This window comes from Fusarium solani (genome assembly GCF_023522795.1).
Source record: "Fusarium solani strain SB1 chromosome Unknown bctg00000000, whole genome shotgun sequence".
Taxonomy (NCBI): Eukaryota; Fungi; Ascomycota; class Sordariomycetes; order Hypocreales; family Nectriaceae; genus Fusarium; species Fusarium solani.
Genome location: NW_027072157.1, coordinates 2505873 through 2525951, shown reverse-complemented (window position 1 = coordinate 2525951; position 20079 = coordinate 2505873). Strand labels below are relative to the sequence as shown.

Sequence of the window (20079 nt, the reverse complement as noted above, 5' to 3'; positions counted from 1 at the left end):
CACGATGCACTGCGGACGTGTTGCCAGTGGTTGAATCACGAGAGTGCGTGCCTCCATCCTGGGCAAGGTGGGCAAAAGTTGATATGATACAGACAGGCAGACTGACAACAACAACAAACCATCATGCACGAACACCAAACAGCAGCCCTCCCAGACAGCTCCGCCCCGACGCGGCAAGCGGCTTAATCAGGCCGAATCATGCTGGGCCCCTAGCAATCCACAATCCTGAACCGAGACGACCCAATGGCTGCAATCCTGGCGCCCCCCATGCGAGAACATGGGTTCCATCCCCGATGGACTAGGCCAGCCTTGGCGCGACTGCTTGCCCCTGCTTGCTGCGGCTTTGACCCTGAGCTGTTGTTGACTTTGGCGACATTGATGGTGACTTGTGACTTTTGGGGGGGCTTTCCCCTGGCTCCGAGCATTTCTGGTGGCCTGGGGCCGCGGCCCCTTTGCCGTGGTCTGCCCTTCATAAGGACCTCGCAGACCCCGTCGCGTGCCATTGAGTTTCCCTTCCTCCTCACCTTTGCTGTCAACTCAATCGTCGTTCGTTAGACAACTCGACTCTTCTTCACAACTCTCGCTTGAGACCTATCTCTTGTTTACACTACTAATTCTAATTTCCAAACCCCAACCAATCCATCAAGATGCGTTTCGCCTCCGTCTTCGTCGCCGGCACCCTTGCCGCCATGGCCTCTGCCCAGAGTGCCACTGTTTCGGTCTCCCCCGCCCAGCAGTCCCAGCTGGACTGCCTTGACGCCTGTGATGCCGGTGATGTTAAGTGCCAGTCTTACTGCATCACTGTACGTTTATAGTTTTACATGCTGCCTACAAGCCACTAACACCATTTAGGTCCCATCTCCCAACGAGCAGCAGGTCAACGCCACCAACGAGTGCGTCGCCGGCTGCCCCAAGGGCAAGGGCTCCGAGGCCGACACCCAGAAGTACGCTGCCTGTCTCCAGGATTGTGTTGCCGAGAACTACTGGAAGACTGTTGACGGTACTCCCCGCGAGACCGCCGCCTCTGGCAGCTCCGATGATGAAAACAAGGACTCTAGCAGCAAGGCTGGCTCCAAGGCTACTGCCACTGGCACCGAAGCTGACTCCACTGCCGCCGCCTCTGCTTCTGCCTCCGACTCCGAGTCTGATGCTTCCGAGACCGCTTCCGAGTCTGGTGCCTCTGGCACTGCTTCCGGCACTGCTGCTTCCTCCACCGAGACTGGCAACGCTGCTCCCGCCCTCGTCGGTGGCGTCTCCCTCCTGGGTCTCTTCGCTGCCGTCCTTGCTCTGTAAATTGGACAGCCCTTTGGTGTCTGGTTGATTGGAAGGATGTAATGGGTTTGCTAGAGCGGTAATGATGGTTGGAGTTTGATATCACATGAACATGTTGGCAGCATGAGAGGAGGACCTCCCGGTGGTCGTTTTTTCATGGACAAATTTGGGACACGTTTTGCGTTCACATACAAGCTCAAGACATGGGCATGAATACAATACCACTTTTTGGCGCTCTGCGTCACCTGAGATCATTGATCCCTCCTCGCGAAGTGCATGAAACAGTGAAGTTGTGACTTGTGTGTGGACCCGGTTACATGATTGGTCCACGACTACCGATTGGGACAATGAGGCGTTCACTTCGTGTGTAAGCGAAATGAAGACCTCGCAGAGTGATTGCAGCTGACTTTGCCAGGGAAAGGCTGCGAGGCTGGCCTTGTAATATCGGCCAGAATCCTCATGTAACTTTGGCAATCGAGATGTGTCTCATTTTACTCGCTGCAAGCTCTCAAGCTGCTGTCTGTTGACGTCTCTCCATGTTCATCTTCAATGACACTCGGCCTGCAGATGTACCGGTACCCTTGACGCCACGAAGCCCCTCTTCCAGTTCTCGTCCAGTTCTCGATTCCATTAGGACCGACTAACTCAAAGCAAGTCATCATGATTGCTCCCGCGGATAACTAACGGTTTTCCTTATCACTGATGTCACTGGCGGCATGATGAAGTGCTCGATTCCCAGATAGGCAGTTTAGCCGCTCATGAAACTATTTGCTTTGAATGCGGGAGCGAGTTGAACAAGTCCAACAGCACCAGCGAATCATGCTCGGCGGCAGTGGTTCCATAAAGAAAAGGGTCCTGCCTGTCCTGCATTTCACTAGTTGGCAAGCTTCCGGGATTGTTCCTTTGGACGGCAATAGAATTCCAGAAAGGGCATCTCCCATTGTTCACTGCAGCCTCGGAATTGACGTGCGCGGTGAATAGGCCGGCCTTTTTCAAAACAGTATGATATTACCAATAAAGGACCCGGCCATCTTTCTCGAGCCTTCTACGGGAAATTCACAACCAAACTAAGCTTCCGCGCCGAGGCATCCATTGCCTGAGGTGGAAGTTCCCCGCCCCCAAGAATCGCCGGCAAGGTACCTGCCCTGCCCACGTTCGGCACCCGCACCACGCCGCACCTTCCTGCTTAGCGGGCCACTGTACCCCCCGCCCTGCGCCTGGCCGTGTGTGTGATCCCTGAAATTTAGGGCGGCTCTGAGTGAGCTTCTACGTGTCCTCAAGCTCCATCTCCAACGCCAAACAGCTCTCCACCATTTCTTTGTAAAGACGCCACCTCTTCGTCACCTCCCTCCCGGCTTCTTTTCCTCCAACCTCTTGGAAACTTTTCTCTCCTCGAGCGCTGGGAATCCCCTCATCGAGCGTGGTCTCTGTTGCGATTGTGTCCTATCCTCTCGTCCAATTCCTCTTTTACACGCGCCGCGCGACTGGTGACGTCTGGAACTACCCGTCCTCCACGGAGCTACCTTGTCACCGCTTTCATCATGAAGATTAACGCTGTTGCGGCCCTCTCGGCTGCTCTCCTCGCTGGCAACGTCCACGCTGAGGAGACCAAGCCCGACGAGGCTTCCGCTGCTGTGCCCAAGGTGCCGACTTTCACTGTAGGTCCTCACCAACGCGCTTCCCGAGCTTTTGACAACCATCAGAGCTCTCATAAGCATGTGCTGCGATCAATTGGAAGCTGACACTCTGTCCCGTAGCCCACCACCATCAAGGCCGACTTCCTTGAGCAGTTCACCGACGACTGGGACCAGCGATGGAAGCCCTCTCACGCGAAGAAGGACACGGCCGGCTCCGACAAGGAGGGTGAGGAATGGGCCTACGTCGGCGAGTGGTCCGTCGAGGAGCCCGTCGTCTACAAGGGAATGGAGGGCGATAAGGGTCTCGTTGTCAAGAACCCCGCTGCTCACCATGCCATCTCGGCCAAGTTCCCCAAGAAGATTGACAACAAGGGCAAGACCCTCGTTGTCCAGTACGAGGTCAAGCTCCAGAGTAAGATTCACCCGTGAATCCCAGCCTTGGATGGTCGCGGCGTGCTAACATGTCCTTTAGACGGCCTCGAGTGCGGTGGTGCCTACATGAAGCTCCTCCGAGACAACAAGGCTCTTCACCAGGAGGAGTTCGCCAACACCACTCCTTACGTGATCATGTTTGGTCCTGATAAGTGCGGCCACACCAACAAGGTCCACTTCATCTTCAACCACAAGAACCCCAAGACTGGCGAGTACGAGGAGAAGCACCTCAGCTCTCCTCCCACCGCCAAGATCGTAAAGACGACCGAGCTCTACACTCTGATCGTCCACCCCAACAACACCTACGTCATCAAGCAGAACAACGAGGAGGTCAAGACTGGCAGCCTTCTTGAGGACTTCCTCCCCGCCGTCAACCCTCCCGCCGAGATTGACGACCCCAAGGACACTAAGCCCGATGACTGGGTTGACCAGGCCCGCATCCCCGACCCCGAGGCCAAGAAGCCTGAGGACTGGGACGAGGAGGCTCCTTACGAGATTGTTGACGAGGATGCCACCAAGCCTGATGACTGGCTTGAGGAGGAGGCCATCACCATCCCCGACCCTGAGGCTGAGAAGCCCGAGGACTGGGATGATGAGGAGGATGGTGACTGGATCGCCCCCACCGTTCCCAACCCCAAGTGTGGTGATGTCTCTGGCTGCGGTCCCTGGACCAAGCCCCTGAAGCGCAACCCCGACTACAAGGGCAAGTGGACTGCGCCCTACGTCGAGAACCCTGCCTACAAGGGAACCTGGGCTCCCCGCAAGATCAAGAACCCCGACTACTATGAGGACAAGACCCCTGCCAACTTTGAGCCTATGGGAGCTGTAAGTTTTCTTGGGTAACTACGATGTCGCAGCAACTAACTGGTGATAGATTGGCTTCGAGATCTGGACCATGCAGAACGACATTCTCTTCGACAACATCTACATTGGCCACTCTGTTGAGGACGCCAACAAGCTCGCCGAGGAGACCTTCGGCCTCAAGCACCCCGTCGAGAAGGCTCTGTTCGAGGCTGAGAAGCCCAAGCAGGACAAGGACCCCAAGTCTCCTAACGACCTCAAGTTCCTTGATGACCCCGTCTTCTACGTCAAGGAGAAGCTCGACCTCTTCCTTGCCATCGCTGCCAATGACCCCATCCAGGCTGTCAAGTTTGTTCCCGAGGTCGCCGGTGGCATCGCCGCCATCTTCGTTGTCTCTGTTGCCTTCCTCGCCGCTCTGGTGAACCTTGGCACCTCGTCTCCCGCTGTTCAGAAGACTGCTGAGAAGGCGAAGGACAAGGCTAAGGAGGTCAAGGACAAGGCCGCTGAGGCTACGACCACTGGCGCTGAGAAGGCCAAGGGTGAGGCTAGCAAGCGTACCACTCGCAGCCAGTCGTAAGGGACAGTTGATAGATCTTGGCGGACAGGTGTTGATTTGCGAAGTCAATGACATCTAAAAACAAGCAAAAGAAATGTGCTACAGAAAAGAGATGATAGGAATGCGTAAGAGGGAGTGTCAGTTTTGATCAGTTACCTGATTTCACATGCATCAAGGGAGCAACAGCAGTATCAATTTGTTGATACCTTGTTGAAGCTACTTCACTTATACCTGACCCACCGCTTGTCATTACTGATAAGCTTGGGCCATGACGAAAGGAATTTGAAAGCACGGCGCAGGCATTTGATTTTATCGTTTTGAATGGTGTTTAGCCAGGTTCTGTCTGCCTTGGTTGATAGTTTGAGGTAGTCGAGTCAGTCTCAGCTTATTGACCCAGATAGGCAAGAATTTGAGAACAACCTTGTCTATACGTATAGTGGCTCATCGGCGCCTTCTAGGGCCATGTGATGTCTTTGCCGCGATAACGTTTTCTTTTTTAACTCGCGATACTGTAGTTCTTGACAGGCGGTTGCCCTTCGTGGAGACGAAGCGAACAGCTTGATGAGGCAGGTTGTTGGAGATAGTTGGATTACCCGATTAGGCAGGCAAAGGGAGACGGGAGGAGTTGAGGCTGTCCGCACTAGTTCGGTGTTCTCACAACCGGCTCCAGAAAGTCCCAACCTCGGCCATTGAGAGGACAAGAGACGGAGGACGAAGGCCGGGTGAGGCAAGAACGGGGATCCATCGGCATAGACGGCAACTGGCGGCATCGGCACAGAGATCGGGGCGCAGGACGGCAACCTTGATATTACCCCACACTCTGCAGCCGTTGTTTTGGAGCTGGAGGGGGAAGGAAGCCCTGGAGAGAGCTTATCACACATGGTAGGTACGCCCCCCACATTGACGGCGTCGCCTCCGCACCGGCACAGCTACCGGTGCACACCTATCCAGTATAAAAGGTGTCGAGAACCCATGACCTGTGCATTCTTTCGATCCATCTGAGCTGCAGGTTGATTCCTCGTGGATTGAAGAGTCCAATTGCTATTCCTCTTCTCCCCCTTGCCCCTCCATCTCTTGCTCCCTCACTTACACACAACCTACCTCCCTCCCTGTCGCCATCATGCGTCGCCTCATCTCCCGCGGCATGACCGCCTCCAGCCGCTCTTCTCCGGCTGCCTCGTCTCGATCCTCCCTCCTCGCCTCCTCCAGAATGACCTCCAACGGTCCCTCGTCGGTCGCTGCCCGGCGGATACACGCCACGGCCAAGCAGCTCCAGCCCGCCACTGCCGCCCTGGCCTCGACCGCCACGAGCTATCCCACCACACACGAGAAGCTCGATGCCGTCGACACCCCATACTTCATTAACAATGAATTCGTCTCCTCCAAGACTGACAAGTTCATTGAGCTGCACGACCCGGCCACCAACAACCTCGTCACCCGCGTCCCCCAGATGACCGACGAGGAGATGAAGGCGGCCGTCGCCAGCGCCGAGAAGGCCTTTGAGTCTTGGAAGAACACCACCGTCATCTCGCGCCAGCAGATCATGTTCCGCTTCGTCCAGCTCATCCGCGAGAACTGGGACCGCCTCGCCGCCAGCATCACCCTCGAGCAGGGCAAGACCTTTGCCGATGCCAAGGGTGATGTCCTCCGCGGTCTCCAGGTCGCTGAGGCTGCCATCGCCGCCCCCGAGCTGCTCAAGGGCGAGGTCCTCGAGGTGTCCAAGGACATGGAGACTCGAACCTACCGTGAGCCTCTGGGTGTTACGGCTGCTATCTGCCCCTTCAGTGAGTACATAGTTCCTACACTGCCACTGGCCTCTTGCTAACATGTATAGACTTCCCTGCCATGATTCCTCTTTGGTGTATCCCCATTGCCACCATCACTGGCAACACACTTATTCTTAAGCCCTCTGAGCGCGACCCTGGTGCCGCCATGATCCTTGCCGAGCTTGTCCAGAAGGCTGGCTTCCCCGAGGGTGTCGTCAACATCATCCACGGCGCCCACCGCACCGTTGACTTTATCCTCGATGAGCCCGCCATCAAGGCTGTCAGCTTCGTTGGTGGCAACAAGGCCGGAGAGTACATCTTCAGCCGCGGTTCCGCCAACGGCAAGCGTGTCCAGGCCAACCTGGGTGCCAAGAACCACGCCGCTGTCCTTCCTGATGCCAACAAGAACCACTTCATCAACAGCGTTGTTGGCGCCGCTTTTGGTGCTGCCGGCCAGCGCTGCATGGCTCTGAGCACCCTCGTCATGGTTGGTGAGACCAAGGAGTGGCTCAGTGAGGTCGCCGAGCGAGCTAGGGAGCTCAACGTCAACGGTGGCTTCGAGCAGGGTGCCGACCTCGGTCCCGTCATCTCTCCTCAGAGCAAGGAGCGCATTGAGAGCCTCATTGCCTCTGCCGAGAAGGAGGGTGCCACTATCCTCCTCGACGGCCGTGGCTTCAAGCCCAGCAAGTACCCCAACGGAAACTGGGTCGGCCCTACCATCATCTCCAACGTCACCCCTGACATGACCTGCTACAAGGAGGAGATCTTTGGTCCCGTCCTCGTGTGCCTCAACGTCGACACCATCGACGATGCTATTGATCTGATCAACAAGAACGAGTACGGCAACGGCACTGCCATCTTCACCCGATCTGGCGCTACTGGCGAGACCTTCCGCAAGCGCATCGAGGCTGGCCAGGTGGGTATCAACGTGCCTATCCCTGTCCCTCTGCCCATGTTCTCCTTCACCGGTAACAAGAAGAGTATTGCTGGTGGCGGTGCCAACACCTTCTACGGCCGACCTGGTATCAACTTCTACACTCAGCTCAAGACGGTGACTGCTCTGTGGCAGAGTGCTGATGCTGTGGCTAAGAAGGCCGATGTGGCCATGCCTACTCACCAATAAAAGGGGAGCATGATGGAATTGAATGATATTGAAATTAAGCGATGGGTTCAAAAGCAGGAGAAGGAGAATGAATGAATGAATGAGTGGCGGAAGTAAGGACTATAATTACTAGTCACAAACGGGGGCGCAAAGCAGGCCTCATTTTGGTTTCAAGTTGAGCCATTGAGAATATCAAAACGACTGCCAGTTTCTCGGCACATTCACATATCAGTCCTCACATTACTCGTGCACTCATCCAACATTGTATCTTGTCGTATCCTTCTCGCCTGAAGCAAGCATGGGTTCCTGCATCTCCGCACACTTGTTGCATGCACGGTTGCAACGCGGGAAGCTTAACCAGGATGGAATGCAACGCAAGCAACCAAACAAGAAGCGCACAGATGAAGCACAGGCTTCCCCCCATGCTCTTAGCCTTTGCCTGATCAAGAGTCCGTGGCGTGGGCAAGTCGACTAGCGTTTGGTCAAGTGCCGATAAACCCCCAAACTTCAAACAGAACAAAGACGAGGTTGACGGCGTTTAACGCCTCATTCACAGGGGTCATGACATCCATGGCTGGGATGATTCTTCCCATTGATGTGAATACGGGAAGTGGCATTGGATGGAATTCACTTTGGATCCAAAGGGCTTTTATAGCTTCTAGACTTCCTCGCTCTTGCTCTTGCTCGCTCTTCCCTCTTTCTCTTGCGTCGCCAGCCAAGTCACGAGATACAGGACCAACTACCGTATTCAGGGGAAGAGCATGAAGCACAGAATCCTCCACCTTCGCCCCATCAAAGCGTGGCTCAAGCGAAAAAGCAAGGCCTTCTCTCGACCATGTCGCAGATATCAACAACGCAAGTCGGGACGCAAGAGCCGTGATTCCATCCGCATCGCGGCCAGCGAGCCCATTATCGACGACAAAGCCTGGCACTCGCCAAAGTCTCGCCATGATAGCTTCGATGGCTCGTCTTCTTCTTTCACGCAGACTCTTGTCCCGTCCAACGACTCTCGTCCTGTCTCTTCATCAGAGAATACCAGCTGCCTGGATGGCACTCGAGGACCCCCTCCACCCATGCAAGATACTCAGCCAGATCGATCTTCTACTCTCTCCTTTCCTAGGTTTCCTAGGAAGTATAAGCAACTACGTAGCTCACCACACCTCTCTCTTCCCGAGAGCAGCAACCAAAGCCGGAACCCTCGCGGGTCCTCTCTCGCAAGCGACAACCAACCGAATCACCCTCAAGATCTCTCCCCCGTCGCGACCAACGGTCAGCCAGGGAATTCCCATGCCCCATCTTGCAGATCACAAGCTGGGGTAGATGGACTTGTTAATCTTCCGTATTCACTTTTCCTCCAAATATTCTGCCTTGTCCCTCCACACGAAATTGTCCGGTCTCGACGGGTCTCAAAGACACTACGAAACACCCTCACAAGCCAAGCCCTCTGCATGAGCTTGATTCTTGACTTCTTTCCCCGGGCACGAGAAGCAAGGATTCTTCAGGGTTTGGCCACGGGAGAGAATCGTTCAGAGATAGGGGACAATGACCTCGACACCACGGATTGGGCCACCGTCTTCGCACGGTTGGCGCGTCGTTACTGGCATCTCAGCAAGGGGAAGCCGTGGAGACGAAGCGAGATCGTTATAAGAAAGGATCTCCAGGTTTCTCACGGTGTGAAGCCTTGGAACAGATTCATGCATGGGCGCAATCTGACCGCCGACTTCCATCACTGGGATCCTTTCTGGACTTATGCCCCCAACCAGGGCTTGATCATCTACCCTGCTCCGAGTTCGAAAAGCCTGGATGTGTTGGATTTCCGGGCTAGGGATATTGAAACGGGTGATGAATGTGTAGTGCCCTTTCAACTCTCTGGTGGATCTCTCATTCAGGTCCATGTCAGTCATAGCGTTCTGCTGTTCGCCTTTGTGGTGAAGTCAGATTCAGGATGTCGCTTCTTCATCGAGGCGTTTGATATCATCATGAAACAACCAGCACTGCCACAGCTAAGCAGCAAGGCTAACAACAACCTTCGAGACGAACGGCTTTCCCAGCAGACCTTCTCATCAAGAGGCCCATCTCAGTTGTTCAGCATGGACAGGCCCTTAGGCCATGAGGGCCGTTTCTTTTGCACCCATAACAGCACACACTTTGCCCTGTACAAATGGATTCCGACTACGGATCTAGCTTTCACTACTGTTGATCCTTTAGAGGAGTTGATCGTCTGGGACATTGGTTCCCCAGGGCCAGGCCCGCGTCCAGAACATAGTGAGCCGCGACGCATATTGACACACCCAACAAGCACCCTCCAGCACTTGGGGCTGTCGCAGAATTTTGCCCCCCGTCTACGGAGCCTGGAACTCGACAATATCACCCAGGATAACCACACTGGCTCGGCCTGTGGCCATGTCTACCTTGTCGAAGACGACCATGACTTACTTGCAGGCCCCCATGCAGGCCCATCCTCGGGAGTTGGGCACTGTGTTCAGTCAACCGGTATCCCTTTATCGGATATTGGCCCGACGTGGAAAGAAATGTGTCTGGGCAAGGCTCCTCCTGTCAGAGGCGACTTACCTTTCTTTGACGCTCACTACTTCCATCAGTCTCAAAATACGACGCCAGGTCTGGCGAGGTGGCAGAGGATACAGAGAGGGCATACTCCGTTTCATTATTCATGCTCAAGTAGGCCCCAGTGTTGGCGCCATGAAAGCTTCCCCTACGTCACCGTGTCCCAAGCTCACGACACGGCCGCGGGCGTACGTTTCAAGGCCCTCCAGTTCTTTCGCCGCCAAGACATCACTGTCTCTTTTCCGCCCGGCATCTATCCTCATCACACAGATAAGTGGGAGGGGAATCTACTCAGGGAGCACCCATTGGGGAATGAGCAGTTATCATTCTTCTTGGGCAGGTTTGACAGCTTAACGGCCAAGGGCCGCATTTATGGTGATGAGCGATGGCTGGTGGGTGAGGACACAGACGGCCATATTAACGTACTGTGGTTTTAGAGCAGGAGTGGAGGTGTCATGTGGCACATACGACAGGGCATGTAGGCATTGAGAGAACACGTCCAAATGACAACAGGTCCAGGTGGCAACACCACGGGTCATGGGTAACATGGATGACAGTCAAGACAACGACTCAGTCGACAAGGACAAGTTAGATGGGCATCACAAATAAAATGAATTGCATAGGAGCAGCTACTAGCTATCTCACATGTCGTTGGTTCAGTAGCATCATCCCCCTTTTTTAGACAGCAGACAGATAATACCGTCCTTGCCTTGACCCCCCTCCTCTTCTATCTTCCATACAGATGGTCCCTCTTTAAATGTGCCCCCTTCTCTTCCCCCTTCTCTTCCCCCTTCTCTTTCTAGGTTTTAGGAGTGGCGATTAGCCAATCCCCCCTTTTTTCCTTCGCCGAGGCCAGCCCAAGCTCAGTAGGCAGGGCGAGGAATTTCGGTATCAAAGACGAAAACAACAAAATGAAAACTCCGTGCTCCCGGATATACAAACAAGATGATGTCGCCATCGAGGGGATTCTCTTCCCTCGAGTTGGAGGGGGGTCAACTATCGCTGGTCCTTGAATCGGGGGTGAGGTAGGTGCAAATGGTCGCGTGGGCTCCAGCTGCTCATGTCTATAAACTCATTATCGCCCTCTGGGCTTACTGCGTTGGGAGTTGCATAAATCCGTCATAGTACTCGTCAAGCCATCGAGCAGCTTCGACACCAGAGTCGTCCACGCCCGAGTCCCATCTGCCAAGAGAGCCAACGTAGCCATCAGGGCGCACGTTGACAATGGCCACCTCGCCAGGTCCAAGGCTGCCGAGCCACTTGTTGGTGCACAGCGAGCCACGGGTGTCCTGGTCCGGAATGTCGTCGAGATAGAAGGTCCATCGGCTGTCCTGCAGGAGAGGGGGAGGTCCGAGATCTCGATTTCTGTCTTGGGCATGGTTGCTGGGTTATGGTTAGCACGGTGGGTAGTCAAACTGAAAATGAGGGTGACTCACTGATGAGAGCAAATGTGAAGAGGTGGCTGACGACGGTGTATCGCTCTGGCCGGTAGTAGATATCCTCGGGGGCAGAGTTCCGCGGTTGGTTGGCATAAGACGCACTAGCCGCGGCAGATAGCCTGCTGATGAAAGAGTCGGTGCCAGCAATGGCTCGGCAGAAGGTCTCGAGGAAAGGACCCGACTGCTGGACATCCCACATCAGGAGGTAGATGCGGAACTGACCCAACATGGGAATGTCAAGCTGGATATCGACAGGATTGGAATCGATGTAACGAGTCACCTTAGCAGGGGGCAAAAGGCAACCAGGCTTGACATCTCCCATGACAAACTGGTTGTTGCCCACTCCAGGTCGGTTGATGGCATTTTCACCGTACTCGGCACCGATACCAGAGATGAATCGGACGTTGGTCCTGAAGTTCTCGGCAAGGGCAATGGCGTCTCCACCGGCGATCTGGTTAGCGTGCTCATAGTCAAAGTTGACCAGATCCAATGCGATCTTGCGACGCTCTTCCTCATAACTCTCAAGCAGGACCGGCTTGGCCAGGCCGCGAACCGCCAAGTTCAGCTTCCAAGACAGGTTCCATGAGTCGTGCATTGAGGTGTTCATACCCTGCGCCGACTTGGGGGAGTGCGTGTGACTGGCATCACCAGCAAGGAATGCCCTGAGGTGGCCGTCGCTGAACCGGCTGGCGACTCGCTGACCGACCTGGTAGCGACCAAACCATTCAATGTACTTCCACTCCAACTGGAAGGGCGCCATGATCTGCTTGGCACGCTTCATGATGAATTCCTGGCCCAGGTCGCGACGATCAAATTTGGCGCCTGCCTTGAGCTCGATGTAAAATCGAGTCATGTTCCTCTCTCGGGGAACAATGAGAATTGATCCATGCTCCTGCGAGTAGACGAGGGTCTTGGACCAGATATCGGGGAAATCCGTAATCAACTCTCCATCCAGGACACCCCAGATGGCGGCCTGGGACATACCAACAGCCTTGACATCCGGGATGCTCTTGCGAACCTTGGAGTGCGCGCCGTCGCCTATGACAAGTCAGTTTTCATGCCATCGTGGCAAGACGCATCATCACTCACAGCCGACCAGGAATTGGGTCAGGACAGATCGCTTATCCTGGGTGACGTTGGTGCGACAATTGACCTGAAGGGGTCCCGATGCGTTGTCGGAGACATTGTACGACTCGAAAGCCATGTTTCGGCGAACCTCCTTGCCACGCTTCTTCATGTCTTCGAGGAAGAGACCTTCAACCATGCCCTGGTGAACAAGAAGAATGTAGGGGTCGAGGACATCGATAATAGGCGGGTAGTGAACTTCACGGCCGAGTCGGTGAAGGGGCTCGTCCGCTGTACTGCGCCAGAAAGAAATGTCAAAGACACGGACACCACGTTGTAGCAAGGTGTCCGATAATCGCATCTGTCGGAAGGTCTCGATCGTCTTTGGTTGCAAGCCATCGGCTCTGTTTACACAAGTCAATTGGGAATTTTCTGGGGTGGTTACCCAGCAAAGCCGGGTCAAGAATGGAGCATTACCTTCCCACAGGTGTCTGGTCTGCTCGATCATCGACAACCTCAACGTTGATGCCAAATCTGGTCAGGTTGGCGGCCAGCATCAGGCCGGCGGGACCTGCGCCGACAATGCATACTTGGCATTCTAGAGGGGGCTCAGGCAGGCTTCGAAGAAGGGCGAGAGGGTCCTGGGTCGGGGGAGGCGAGCCTTCCTGGCGCGCGCGGCTGAATGGGTCGTCCATTGGTGTCATTGGTGTATCAGGCTGAATAACGCCGGGAACCATTATATGGTGGAAGATGTCAGGAAGATGACAAGATCATGGACGACCTCTGTCAGATCTGGCGGTGGACAGAGTGCCGTCCCGAAGCGGTTGCGACAGGCACAGGCGGCGGGCGAACGGGTGGGCGAAAGGGTAGAGGATACTGCAGGAAGTAGGCTGGCGAGAAGTTTGTGGGAGGTCGCGGTGAGGGGGTCTGCGAGGCGATGCCCGGTGAGGTGATATCCTCCGAGATGGTCCGTCCACGCGGTCGACAAGTGCCGTATCACTCTTCGGGGACTTGTCCAAGCTCCCCGCTGTCGTTTGAGGGATCCTCGCAACCAGGGTTCGATGCGGATTTGGGAGGGGTCGATATCAGAATCAAAGAATCGACAATGTCGGAAGGAGACTTGTTGGATTCGGTGGGAGGGGAGCGCAGGACTAATTGGATATATGATAGAATAGATCGACGAGTTGGAGAGTGGAGGATGGATGGGGCTGTCGAGCGTCGCGGGGCAAGGTGACGATTGGACGAGCTGTAACTGGCTGACAAGCTACGGGCTGATGGGCACGCAGGCGCAAAGAGGACCACGACAAACGACGGCGAGACAACGGCGAGACAACGGCGACGGCGAGACAACGGCGACGGCGACGACGGGGCCGAGGGCGAGGACGACGGAGCACGGAGGGGGACACCGAGGTGAGGAAGAAGAGAAGAAGAAGAGAGGGGAGAGAGGACTAAGTATGAAGCTATTCCGACCCCAAAAGGCAGATATAGGTCAGGTAGGGAAGACCAACCGACGAACGGGCGCGCAGGCAGACAGGGCAGGTGCCGGAGAGTCGGGGATGGTGGGAAGTAGCGACCGGGGGCTACGAGACGAGGGAGGGGGGTGTACGGTTCTGTCGTAGGTATAGGTAGGCTGTACCGTTGCTGTACCCGGGCACTTGCTTGTTCGGGGCAAGAAGGAAGGGGGATCAGTGAAAAGGACGAACAGGGTCAGGCAGGAAGGACCAGCCAAGGACCAAAGATCAAGGGCAAAGGGCAAAGGGCAGGTGAAAGTCGGGTCACAATTGCCTTCAGAAAAAAAAATGGCATGACACGATTGTCGCCAGCGCCCAGCAGGCGGAGGCGGGTCGGGGGCATGCGCCGCAAGACCTGATGAGGAGACAGAAATGGGCTGATTTCGCGGGAGATTTTGCTGGCGCGCTCCCACACGGTCCACTCAGCCGACACGGTTGACACGGTCCACTGGGTCTGGGTAGCTTCCAGGGCCCTTCCTGGGACCCTGCCCGCGCAGTAGCGGCCTTGACTTTGACTCTTTTTTCTCTTGGCTTGGGTCCCCTCAAGAGTCCTCGAAAGTCCACGAGGGGTCCACACCCGCCTGTGCAGCACCGGCTCCGCCAGATGATGGGCCGATCTGATTGGTCGCCGAATGACAAATGTTCCTTGCGGCTGGGTCGACCCCAGAGGGCAGCCCGCTAAGATGAAGCAAAGAATGGAGTTTGTTGTTGGAGAAGCAGCAGCAGCAAGACAAGAAAAAAGAAAGATGCCCGCATTTTTTGATTCAAGAGATGCCTCAAGCGCCCCGTCTCCATCGAGTGCGGAAATAAGCATCTGTAGCCAAGATCAATTGACAAGTCCAGAAGCCGCCGGGGAGATGCTGACAGCTTCTACGAATGGACCTATGATACAGACAGCATGAGGGGAAAGAAGCAACATGATCCAAAGATCCGCCTAGAACACTCGCCCACACTATGCGCCCAGACCAGACCAATCCTCCTCATTCATCACCACATGCAAACAGTACGTACTGTCACCACCACCATCTTCACAACCCAAGACAAAAAAGACGTTGAACCCGTGCCGAGCTTGCGCCGTTGCTGGGCGAATCCACTCATGCACCTGCTAGTTCCGATGAAAACGTGCGTGCGTGTGTGTGTGACTGACTGCTCCGGTACTGGGGGCCAGCTACTTTCTGGGCTGTAGGTTGTATTTCGTGCAACGTCCTGTCCGCATATGCTAACCTGTTCTGCCCTTTTGGTATATGGTGCAGTGAGCTGGACAAGGCCAGCACCTGAGCGATGGAGGGTCAGGGTCTGAAGTGGCCTCATGTAGAGTTCCTCCGCCTGCCCTCTCTCGCGCTCACAACTCTTTCAAGTCGATAGTCGTCATGGCCAGGACAGGCTATGTACGGTACGTACGTACGTGGACTGGACTGGTTGCGAGGCAGTCATCAGATGGAGCCATCCATGGCCCAGTATGGGTGAGGCGGACCCAGCCCATCTCCCACACCGGTTTCCCCGGTCGTTCCCACGACGTTTCGCCAGATAGATGACGGGTTTGGCCAGCACACAGATGGCTCGGCAGACGGACGTGCTCCAGCTGAGATGGCAGGCGTGGGGATTCGGGGACTCGGAACAAATCTGCAACGGAGCCAACATCATATGCTCTCGTGTCCGCACTAACTCGACTCGTAGGGCTCTCGGTCCATGATCCAGATGGGATCTGGCAGTAGTTCATTCAAGCTGACACGGCCAGGTCTTGGCTTCCGCCGTAGTTCATGTTTATTGCCATGCTGATAGTCGGGGATTTCTCGCAGCGTCAACCATGGATGCTGTTGTATCCAATCTGCGGCTCATGGCTTATTACGGGACACCAACAGCAACACCGCCTTGCCAGATGATAACGCTCAGGTTCTGCTTCCTTCTTCAGTCATCTCCCGTCATCCAGCCGTTGGACCCCAGTCCTAGTCCCGCAGATGCGGTCTATGTAACTAACTACTTACTGCCCTGGGAGCAGTCCCAACTGTCAAATTGACAATGGTAATATGGGTCCCTCGCCACGACATGCAGCGAACGATGATCATCTCATGATGGTCCGGCAGGCTGGATCCCCTGCGAGACCCTGAACCCGTCCGCAGTCGATTATGTTCCGTTACCGCTACCGCTGCCGCTGCCGCCGCCGTTTATGGCAATGTGCTTTGCTGTCTCGAGCTGACGCCGCAGTAAGCGAGCACATCTTGCGCCTGGTTGCTGGACTCTCTCTCGTCTATGGTATATACACACACGCCTGTTGGTCCGTCAATTGATCGAATCACCAAGCACAACCCATGCCTGACCATCACTCGAGCCTGGCAACATTTCATATGCACCGGCACCTTGTCGGACTCGGGGATTCGCTCGCCCAGACGCAATGCCAACGGCCAACAGCCATCACCAACACCACCAAACGCATCCCCAACCACATCTAGAGCCTGCTATGCATGTGGATGTACCCAGGTACCAACCGTCGGTCCCGGAGACGATACGATGCACGGGCCTGCCTCTCGTGCCGTTTCATATTGGATCCTGAGCCTCACCCCGGAGACAAGCAGAAACGGACTCGGACTTTGACGCCCAAGCTCCTGCGCACGCCCTCTCTCTTACATGGGAGGTTCGTAAGGCGAAGCAAGCTCCGTGTCCTCTTGTCGGACCTTTTTTACACCGAAGATAGAGCCAGTGCCTGGCCTGGTCCCTTGCCATTCCTTTGCAGCCCCGCCTCGAATACCCGTTGTCCAATTCGAAATCCCTTGACTCGGGTCGATTGTGGCAGCACCATCATCAGATCCTTGCGATTATCTCTATCACCGGCTAAAAGAATTTTTCATAAAGAATTTTACTTTCTTTTCTTTTGGTTGCTGGGATCACAATCGATATCTGAGCGTCGTACGGTCTGTTAGTCATGAAAGTTATGCAACCCACATCCGCTATGGACTTGTTGGACACGATGAACTCTCAACTCCCCGCTCTTTGGCTTCTCCCTTGCCTCGTCCCTCTTACTATGGAGCTTGTTTGGCTAGACAGATGCCCGGCATGCCGAGGCTTTCTTGCTTCAGCCCGCCACGTTTGGCCAGCTAACCTTCTCCTAGCAGCGTCTGCATCATTCATCATGCCCCGACAACGGCCTAGACGCCAGGGACCAGCACTGCGCTCTCGGTCGTATCATTTATGCCCCTCTTAAGATGATGATCGTCCTCATAAGCGGCGTCCACATCCTCAATCACCTGTCTACCCCTAAAGTTGTTCATATACGACTGCGCCTTGGCTCTCAGTGGAATGGCATACCAATCCGGCAGCATACGAAGAGCGGCCAGAATCATGCCGAATCCCGGGATAACAACGTAGCCGCTGCGTCCTGTGAGGACCTGCTTGACTACGGCGTCAGCCACAGTCCCAGGCTCGAGCTGCGGCATGAGAAAGTCCGTCTTTTGGTCATAGCCAGTAAAGAGAGCGGTCTTGGTGTGGCCCGGGTGGACTATCACCGTCCGGACCTTGGGGGCGTTGTATCTCGTAGTCAGCTCGGCCGTCAAGCCTTCATGGAGAGCCAATGAGGCGGCCTTGGAAGCTCCATAATCAACCATGTTGGGAATCGTCAGCCAGGCGGCGTACGATGCCACAGTGACAATCATGCCATGGTTGTTGGCGACCATATCGGGGACAAACGTTCTGGCCGTCCAAAACGGTGCAAGCGAGTTGACGTCGAAAGTGAAGCGGACGTCGCCCGGCTCAGCTTCCAATACCGTCTTGCCCCGGGCCACGCCGGCGTTGTTGATGACGACAGTCGGGTGTCCGACCTGAGCCCTGACCTTTTCGGCCACGGCTTCCACGTTTTCGGGCGAGCGAAGGTCGCATTGAAAGTGGTGCACGTTGGCCGCTGCTCGCGTTAAAGTTAGCATCATTCACTTCACTCTTTGCTCTGCACCTCCGGACCGGGGTCCGAAGGATGGAGATGGAGGCGGGAGAACGGACAGACGGCGAAGGACATGGGCTGGACATCCAGCACCACGACCGTTATGCCCCGCTCATCGAGCAGCTTGACCATATGGCCTCCGATGCCTCCGGCACCGCCAGTTACCAGCACAATCTCTCGAGTCCAATCATACTTGTCGTTGACCCAATTATTTCGAGCCTTTTCCGACGCCCAATCGCTGGCCCAGCGGACGAGGGCGACGCAGAAGAGCGTCCCGAGATGTCGGGAGGCGGGATGGAGTTTGGCGAGGTCTTGGCCCGACTTTGTGAAGCGAGCGAGCAGCACAAGTGGGAACAAGAGGGCCGGGTTTAGCACGGTACGACGGAAGAGGCGGAGGACGACATCGGCACAGAAGCCCTCGCGTGGAATCAGACCTTGATGCATCGGCATGACGGCGGTGATGCTCGGTGGGGCCGGATGGACGTGTAAGTGATGGACGGTATCGCCGGCTCGCGAGGTAGAGAGCCGAGTTCTCAAGGAAATTAGAGTGCGAAGCCACGGAATCAACGGACGGGTGATGGTCTCATTTTTAACAAACATGACAGCTCTCACATCTCGAGCTCGCAGCTCCTACTTTCACTTCATTGGAGCCTCGGCACGCTATCCCATGATAGCGTCCGTGAGAGTTTACTACAAATTGGGCAAGCTGTTTGCGAGGGGGTGGAGAATCAAAGCTGCGTTGGGAAAGCCATTCGCCAACTTTTCAGCATAGTGCTCTAGCCGAGACACGGCCAGCGAATGTTTGCCTGTCGAGGGCCAAGAGGGCAGATCCGCGATGTTGCAGTGAGTGCATCACTTACACGGACCGAGACGGACAGCCTCGGTGAGGCATGGTCGACCCCGCAATGGACCGCCGTTGGAGGATGGGAGCGGGTTGTGAGAGGCTGGTTGGTTTGGCGAAGTGGTGACCTGCATTGGCTAGCCGAGTTCTGTTGGTTGGCGGCGTAGATGGGATAGGCTATTTCAACAGCTATCATTGAGGTTGGAATGTCTTGGGCAGCGGTGGACGGGCTTGATCAAGTAGGAGCTCCGTCTTAAGGGCGGCCAGATATTTAACGACGGTCAATATTTACAGGATTGTGACCATTATGCCCACCAACCCCCCAGCATATGCCATCAACCCCAGATTGGCGATCGACGCCCCAGAGTCCTTGTCCCCCGCCTCAACCTCTGTCGCATCTCCTGGGGCAAACAGCACGCCGACCTCGTTGGCCGTCTCTGCGTCAACATCTTCATATGGAAGCAGCTCATTGGACAAGTCGTCGCAAGAGGGGCGATCGTCATCCTCTTGGATCGAATTGGTGACGGAAATAGGGACGTCGAAAATGGTATAGTAGTCGTCGCCGTTGAGTCTAAAATTTTGCCGGATGGAGATCTATATAAGTCAGCATCATGTAAGTTGGGGCAGAACACCATTCAAATACATTATAAATGCCCCGGTCGCTCTCGTCATCCTCTGGCTTGCCGTCGCCCACCAAACAATCGGGCCAGACCCAGTTGACGTGTTTCACGGTGCTGTCGGGTTCCTGCGCCATGATTTCGCCGAGGCTCGCGTTGTTGGCGCTAGCCGTGCCATTCGAGATGGTAAAGTTGCGTCCCGTGGTGTAACTGTAGAGAAACATCTCTATGCTGAAAATCTGGCTGGGGGCATCTTCTTCGTATGGTGGCAGCGGCAACTTGCCGTTAGCCGTCACATCGATGGAGACATGTAGCGTGTCTTGAGGGTATTAGCAGAGCATTGGTGTTGAGCGCATGGCAACCTACCACCTCCCAAAGGAGTGTCTGGTTGAGGGGCATTTAGCACAACGAAGCCAGGGGTGAAGATTTGGCCGTTGGAAATGGTAAAGTTGCCCGCCAGCGACTGTCCAGCCAGGAACAGCAGCGGCACGAGCAGTCGTGATACTGTCATGATGGCAGATGTGCACAGAGAAAGTGTGAAACCGGG

At 55.4% G+C, this 20079-nt stretch overlaps 7 protein-coding genes across 7 annotated transcripts; 4 read left to right on the top strand and 3 right to left on the bottom strand.

Moving 5' to 3' along the window:
• Nucleotides 1-647: 647 nt before the first annotated feature.
• MRS44_000801 (uncharacterized protein) lies at nucleotides 648-1293 on the top strand (the record flags this gene model as incomplete). The annotated part of the gene is made up of 2 exons (XM_046280685.2): nucleotides 648-803; nucleotides 853-1293. The coding sequence occupies 2 exons, from the start codon at nucleotides 648-650 to the stop codon at nucleotides 1291-1293; spliced, it is 597 nt and encodes a 198-aa protein (XP_046138696.2).
• A 1520-nt stretch (nucleotides 1294-2813) lies between these two features.
• MRS44_000800 (uncharacterized protein) lies at nucleotides 2814-4719 on the top strand (the record flags this gene model as incomplete). The annotated part of the gene is made up of 4 exons (XM_046270446.2): nucleotides 2814-2930; nucleotides 3030-3321; nucleotides 3382-4166; nucleotides 4216-4719. 4 exons carry the CDS (start codon nucleotides 2814-2816, stop codon nucleotides 4717-4719), a joined length of 1698 nt encoding a protein of 565 aa, XP_046138695.2.
• A 1099-nt stretch (nucleotides 4720-5818) lies between these two features.
• MRS44_000799 (uncharacterized protein) lies at nucleotides 5819-7587 on the top strand (the record flags this gene model as incomplete). The annotated part of the gene is made up of 2 exons (XM_046278209.2): nucleotides 5819-6482; nucleotides 6533-7587. The coding sequence occupies 2 exons, from the start codon at nucleotides 5819-5821 to the stop codon at nucleotides 7585-7587; spliced, it is 1719 nt and encodes a 572-aa protein (XP_046138694.2).
• Nucleotides 7588-8327: 740 nt separating this feature from the next.
• Nucleotides 8328-10568, top strand: MRS44_000798 (uncharacterized protein; the record flags this gene model as incomplete). The annotated part of the gene is made up of 1 exon (XM_046274987.2): nucleotides 8328-10568. One exon carries the CDS (start codon nucleotides 8328-8330, stop codon nucleotides 10566-10568), a length of 2241 nt encoding a protein of 746 aa, XP_046138693.2.
• A 654-nt stretch (nucleotides 10569-11222) lies between these two features.
• On the bottom strand, nucleotides 11223-13372 carry MRS44_000797 (uncharacterized protein; the record flags this gene model as incomplete). Its single annotated transcript, XM_065624197.1, has 4 exons — nucleotides 11223-11500; nucleotides 11568-12608; nucleotides 12660-13039; nucleotides 13113-13372. 4 exons carry the CDS (start codon nucleotides 13370-13372, stop codon nucleotides 11223-11225), a joined length of 1959 nt encoding a protein of 652 aa, XP_065479904.1.
• A 3917-nt stretch (nucleotides 13373-17289) lies between these two features.
• On the bottom strand, nucleotides 17290-18524 carry MRS44_000796 (uncharacterized protein; the record flags this gene model as incomplete). Its single annotated transcript, XM_065624196.1, has 2 exons — nucleotides 17290-18041; nucleotides 18134-18524. The coding sequence occupies 2 exons, from the start codon at nucleotides 18522-18524 to the stop codon at nucleotides 17290-17292; spliced, it is 1143 nt and encodes a 380-aa protein (XP_065479903.1).
• Nucleotides 18525-19203: 679 nt separating this feature from the next.
• MRS44_000795 (uncharacterized protein) lies at nucleotides 19204-20043 on the bottom strand (the record flags this gene model as incomplete). The annotated part of the gene is made up of 3 exons (XM_046278208.2): nucleotides 19204-19509; nucleotides 19559-19851; nucleotides 19899-20043. The coding sequence occupies 3 exons, from the start codon at nucleotides 20041-20043 to the stop codon at nucleotides 19204-19206; spliced, it is 744 nt and encodes a 247-aa protein (XP_046138690.2).
• Between the last annotated feature and the right edge of the window lie 36 nt (nucleotides 20044-20079).